General features: G+C 33.8%; 1 protein-coding gene across 1 annotated transcript; it reads left to right on the top strand.

The window, feature by feature from the left end:
• Positions 1–1098: 1098 nt before the first annotated feature.
• Positions 1099–5596, top strand: LOC21396683 (cinnamoyl-CoA reductase 1). Its single transcript, XM_010093891.2, has 5 exons — positions 1099–1438; positions 1563–1717; positions 2261–2446; positions 3229–3581; positions 5031–5596. The coding sequence occupies exons 1-5, from the start codon at positions 1300–1302 to the stop codon at positions 5212–5214; spliced, it is 1017 nt and encodes a 338-aa protein (XP_010092193.1). The 5' UTR covers positions 1099–1299; the 3' UTR covers positions 5215–5596.
• The last annotated feature ends 693 nt before the right edge of the window (positions 5597–6289 follow it).

Consider the following 6289-nt stretch of genomic DNA (forward strand, 5'->3'; position numbering starts at 1 on the left):
TATCTCGAACGGTTACTCTTTATTATTCACATTTTTTACTATTTCAAATCTATTCATTTGTCGTACTCAGTCCTTTGGCCACTAAACTTATCCAAAGTTGGATTTTTCATTCATCTTTCAGGATGAAAGTCTACTTTTATTAAACATATATGTCCTCGCATGCCTTGACCAATGTAAAAAATTTGTATTGTAAAGCTGAGAATAGTTCCTCAAGATGATTTTGGGTTTTATAAATTAATAACATAAATGTCAAACTCAAACATACTATGAAGTTTTAATTAGAATCTACGCCAAGGCAAAGATTTTCTACTGCCATGGAATTCCGTGAAAGTTGTGATCAGATTAGGTTGGGTCTTGTGGTCTTGAAACATTCTTCTAAGCCAGTGCTAAATTGTAAATTGTGAGGCCAAGAGAAGAGTTTTTAGTTGGATTTCTCACTACTCTTTTAGAGCCACACAAACGTACTACACGTCCTGTCATTCTCCATCTCTCTATTCACAAGATCAATAACAGTGCATATTTCTAAATGCTAGAATTTTGGGTAGGGGATCGCTATAACAGTGCATGTTTCTAAATTATTTAAAATCAAATTAAAAACGAGAACTTGATCTACTCTTTTGAAGTCCATGTAAATGTTATTGTTTTAATTCTTACATTGATATGATATGTGAGTCTCTATGTTAAATATCTACGGCGCTAACATATAATATACAACTGCCACGATTATAAGTCATATTATTAAAAATTTAATCCAACGGTAACCGGTAGTTAAAAAGAACATTTTTAGAAAAATACCTTAAAAAAAGGAAAATTATACGGTAGAATCTCTCAAATACTTCTACTAATAGAAGTTTTATTTTTATTTGTTGGATTAAATTTTTAACGGTTAGATCTGTGTTGATCTGTATTAAAAATTTACAACGCACCATATATAATTTCTCATTCTATAGATCTGACCATTTAAAGTAATCCAACGGTAAAAAAACAGAGAGTCCACCGGTCAAAGTTTGTTTGGGGTTCCACTGTATGAAGTTTTTAACCCGCGGTAGGTGAGTCTGGTGAGGGGTGATTTTCCTATAAAACCAGAAACAAGGCATTCCAGTTGTCGTGCCTCCACTTCTTTCCTTAACGTTTGGCAAACACAAGCACTCATATCTATCACCACCTCTTTCTTTTTTCCTTTTCTTCTCTTGCTCTTGTCAACCCACGAAAGGCATATATACTCGCAATATAAAAAAAAAAAAAAAAAAAAAGGCACTCACATCTGAAAATAGTGTCAGACAGAATCAACAAGCCAAAATGCCTGTTGACAGTGCTGCTTTGCCAGGTCACGGACAAACCGTGTGTGTCACCGGCGCCGGAGGATTCATTGCCTCTTGGCTCGTCAAGCTCTTGCTTGAACGAGGCTATACAGTTAAAGGAACCGTAAGAAACCCAGGTGGGTCTTTTTCTCCAATACTGTTATATATATATATCCATATATATATAGATATATACGTATAATTGGTTTTTGTTTGGTGCTAATTGTACGTTTTTTATTGTATTTTATGGTTTGGTTACAGATGACCCAAAAAATAGTCACTTGAGAGAGTTTGAAGGAGCGAAAGAGAGACTGATTCTGTGTAAGTCTGATCTTCTTGATTATGAGAGCCTCAAAGAAGCCATCACTGGTTGCCATGGAGTTTTTCACACGGCATCTCCCGTTACTGATGATCCGGTAATTAATTCTAGTTCTTCATTTTTCCCTTGTCATGAATCCTTGCGCTAGCTTCTTTCTGAAATTTCCGTGTCCAAGAAAACTACTCACCTATTACCAAAAAAAAAAAAAAAAACAAAAAGAGGAGAGAAGAGAAAGGGGAAAAAAAAGAGTGGAAAACAGAGACACTCACTCCAACCCGACCCGACCATAGCACACATAGTGGGCAACGTCGTGGTGGGTCCCATAATAAAAATAATTCTTCCAGTGGCTGAAATTGGGTTTTTTGTTTTTGTTTTTTTGTTTTTTTTTTTAGATCCTTGTTCATGTTTGTGTATGTGGTGAGGATAATTGGTAAGTACTAGTAATTAATTGGATGATAGCATTGGAGTAAAAAGACGATCTATTAGAATTCTAGCACCATTTATCAATTCTCATTGCGCACAATATGACTATTTAAGAATATATAGGAGAATTAAAAGCTGATGTGATTATGATGATTATGATCATGCATGGATGATGATTAATCAAATTGAATAATAAATAAATAAATAAAATGAACAGGAGCAAATGGTGGAACCAGCAGTGAATGGGACTAAGAACGTGATAGTGGCTGCGGCGGAGGCGAAGGTGCGGCGAGTGGTGTTCACGTCCTCAATTGGGGCGGTCTACATGGACCCCAATCGGAGCCCCGATGTTGTCGTCGATGAGTCTTGTTGGAGTGACCTTGAATTTTGCAAGAACACCCGAGTACGTAATTTTTTATAGTACCCCTCTTTTTTCTTAACTTTTTTCTACTCTCCTTTTGTACATATAACACAAATTACTTGATAAATAAGTTGTTAACCTTTAATTAGTAAGATACAATTTTTTGGTAAAAATATTCGCACCCCCATAATCCATATGAGTACTTTCTTCGTGATTTAGAGTTGGTGGAAGTTACCTTTCAAATAGAGGAAGGAGACGAAATCTGGTTAAATTAAACACTCAACAACCAAATGTCTTGTTTTTCTTGGTTGAATATAATGTATTAACCAACGTTAATTCTTAAAAATTTTCAAGCTTTAGTCATTAGAAAAAGAAGATTAATAGTGTGCTAGTGTTTTTAGATTTGTGTAATACATAAGACATTGATTAGGTTGGACGTTAGACACGATAATGACAGAATATTTGAATTAAATCTATATTGCTAGGTGCATCATATCCCGTCTCATAAAGGCTATATAATATATATTGCAGGTTTAGAATAAATTCTTTTTTTTTTTTCTTTTTATCTTTTATGCGGATCTTGTCATCTAACCTTTTAGGCAGAATTGTGATTTGTGTCAATGAACATACAACAGGATAAAAACATAAAACTTATCCATCCTGAAAACTTCTATCAAGTCACTATCAAATTCACCTTTTTATATTGTAAAACTTGTACAAATTATTTGACATTGTAAACTTGATATATTGACATAATGATGCTACTACTCAATTATTAACACATACAAATTATAATTCTCTAACTATATTACTTGATCTTGCAGAATTGGTACTGCTATGGGAAAGCAGTGGCGGAGCAGGCGGCATGGGAAGTGGCGAAAGAGAAAGGAGTCGACTTGGTGGCGGTGAACCCGGTCCTTGTCCTTGGGCCACTTCTTCAGCCAACTGTGAATGCCAGCACCATTCACATCCTCAAGTACTTAACTGGCTCAGCCAAGACTTATGCCAACTCAGTCCAGGCTTATGTCCATGTCAAGGATGTTGCCCTGGCCCACATTCTTGTATTCGAGGCACCGTCCGCCTCTGGCCGCTATCTTTGTGCCGAAAGTGTGCTCCACCGCGGTGAGGTGGTCGAGATCCTGGCCAAATTCTTCCCTGAATATCCTATTCCCATAAAGTAAGTGTACATCTTTTTTGTTCTTTTGGTATAATTAGTCATAACTGTCGCATACCATTCTTTTAGAGGACCAATAGTTTAATATAAATGTCATCATATAATAAAATAGTCCAATTTTAAAAATGTGGTGCCACTGCCACGTTGAATTCCTCTTAGTAGGTACAAGTTATTCTAATGTTATAGGTCGATGAACATTCGTTAATGGACTCTATATCACCAATCTTTTACAAAGAAAAATAATCTTTCATTTTTATTGCGTGGATTCAACTTCTTGTACTTAGATATGCTCACAAACTGGGAAGAGAAAAACATATTGGTGGAAATTTAATAAAGGATAAAAGTTAGGTGAAATAACCTGCTGACTAGTTCTGATCACATGCAGCAGTTTCTGAAGTCAATAGCCAAACAGGGACATCCTAAATTTACAACAGAGCACAATATACATTCCCTAATCCTTTTCTTGGCTTCTATCCAAAAAAAAAAAAAACTTTTCTTGGTTAATCGAGAAAAAATAGAGGACTTGATGGATTCAGAATCATGAATCAGAATTATTTTTGATTTATGTGTATTTTTTATGAGAAAAAATACTGTAATAAATTATGAATTATGATTCGAACTATAACATAAATCATTATAAATCAAACGCATTATAAATGTTTTATTGGTTTTTCTTTCTTTTTTCTCTTTCCTATTAAAAAAAATGTAGTCTGACTGAGTACGTAGTAGGTGAACCCACTTTTGACAGTATAATCCAGAACGAGAAGGATTGAGACAATCATGAAGACCAAGAGTCGAATAACATTATAATAATAAAACAAATAAACAATAACACTATGTGGAGCTCGAGTGCTCTCACCTACCACATGTCACAGTCACGCTCCGACTTTATTCAATCTCAACCTTTGTGGCTCCGCCAAAACTATGGAAAATAAGCTAACAAATGCCATTTTCTTGGCTTCATCATCATCCATTGAAATCTTTCCAAGTCAAAATATTTATACTTGTGGAGTAGGGATTCGGTTATTCATGTTATTATTATTTCAACTACGAATAATATGACATTTTGGTAGTTAGAACTTTTAATTTTGACAAATCACTCTCTAAATTTTGAATCTTTGGTAAACTAAATTTTTGTCTTCAAAGCTAAAACTCAATCAAAATATTTAGACTTAAACTATAGGATAAATCTCATTTAATTTGGTCTCTAACTTTTAAACGTCCTAGAATCAGTTCTTAATTTATAAAATTGGCATAAATAAATCCTTCTGTCCATCCAGTATTTTCTAAAATACGTCAATTATGTGCGGTACAATAGAAGTTTAATTTTTTTTTTTTTTTTTTTTTTTTTTTTTTTTTCATTTTTACATGTTAGAGCATCACTATTCAGAATAAAGCCATCATTTTTCCGTTGAAATTTTACCAGTATGTTACCACAATGTGTGTTTGTAGGTGTTCAGATGAAGTAAATCCGAGAGCAAAGCCATACAAGTTCACAAACCAGAAGCTAAAGGATCTAGGCTTGGAGTTCACTCCAGTGAAGCAGTGCCTATACGACACCGTTAAGAACTTGCAGGAGAAAGGTCACCTTCCGGTCCCCACACCCCAAGAAGATTCTATCAAAATCCAATCTTGATAAAAGCCTGCTCTGGATAATATTACTATATGATTACCTAATCCCATTGCAATATATATGTAATATATACATATATATATATATATATATATATATGTATTAAGGGCACATGAGGCATTGCTAATAGATTCCCTATAATGGAAGCAGTACTTAATGGAAGAAATTCTATTTCAGAGGAAAAGAAAATGACAGAAAGTTTGTTGTTATGTAATCCAAAACACTTACTTTATTCCGGGTGTAAATCTCAACTTAAATGTTTTGATAGCAGTGTTAGGCGATCATCAAGTCAACCATGTTGTTTTACATGTTATGTTATAAAAGAAGTTCATGTAAGATTTCTCTTTCTTATAAACTGCAGGTCGAATGATTTTTAATTGGATAGCTTTTGAAAAGCACTTGAGATTATTATTATTATTAGCTGTTATTGCTATCATTATTATCATTATTATTACCGAATTTCGTCATCATAAAATTAGTGTAAGAATACTTTTTTTTTTTTTTTTTTTTATGGTTAAGTTTTGGATGGAAATTATCAAGGCAAATACTAATGATATCCCCCAAAGTTTAACTTTGAATAGTCTAGTTGTAACTTGTAAAAGACACTAATAAATGTGTTAAGCTCCATCTAATACACGGAGAAAAATGATAATATGTAAATTACCAAAATTAATTTTAAAGGACAAAAATATAGAAACATTCAGGCACAGCAGTCGTGCTTGAACATCGTTTTTCTCCATTTTCTGTAAATTAACTAGTGCATGAAATCCTAAGTCGCTGAAAAGAAGAAAAAAAGGGAAAAACAAGAAGAGAATGGGAGCTTATACAAGTTTGTCAAAAAGTTGGCCTTTTAAATTTAGTCCATGTGAGATGACAACGCGTCACTTTTCATGGTTTTAAGGAGTATAATGAGGCGAAATTTAACGAGAGGCAAGATGACACGAAGACAAGTTTTAGTTAACTTTTGACATTTATGTCTCCACATGGTTATTTTCGTCCAAAAATTAGATGGAAATTTATAGAAAATGTGTTTTTGTTAGAATTTTAAAATTTCAGGGAACAGGATGGTTCCACGGAT

Source organism: Morus notabilis, unplaced genomic scaffold (assembly GCF_000414095.1).
Source record: "Morus notabilis unplaced genomic scaffold, ASM41409v2 Scaffold410, whole genome shotgun sequence".
NCBI lineage: Eukaryota > Viridiplantae > Streptophyta > Magnoliopsida > Rosales > Moraceae > Morus > Morus notabilis.

Coding starts and splice junctions, on each gene's coding strand:
- LOC21396683 (XM_010093891.2), top strand. CDS start 1,300: ATGCCTGTTGACAGTGCTGCTTTGCCAGGTCACGGACAAACCGTGTGT. Junction 1,439..1,562: donor AGGAACCGTAAGAAACCCAG/GTGGGTCTTTTT, acceptor GTTTGGTTACAG/ATGACCCAAAAAATAGTCAC. Junction 1,718..2,260: donor CTCCCGTTACTGATGATCCG/GTAATTAATTCT, acceptor TAAAATGAACAG/GAGCAAATGGTGGAACCAGC.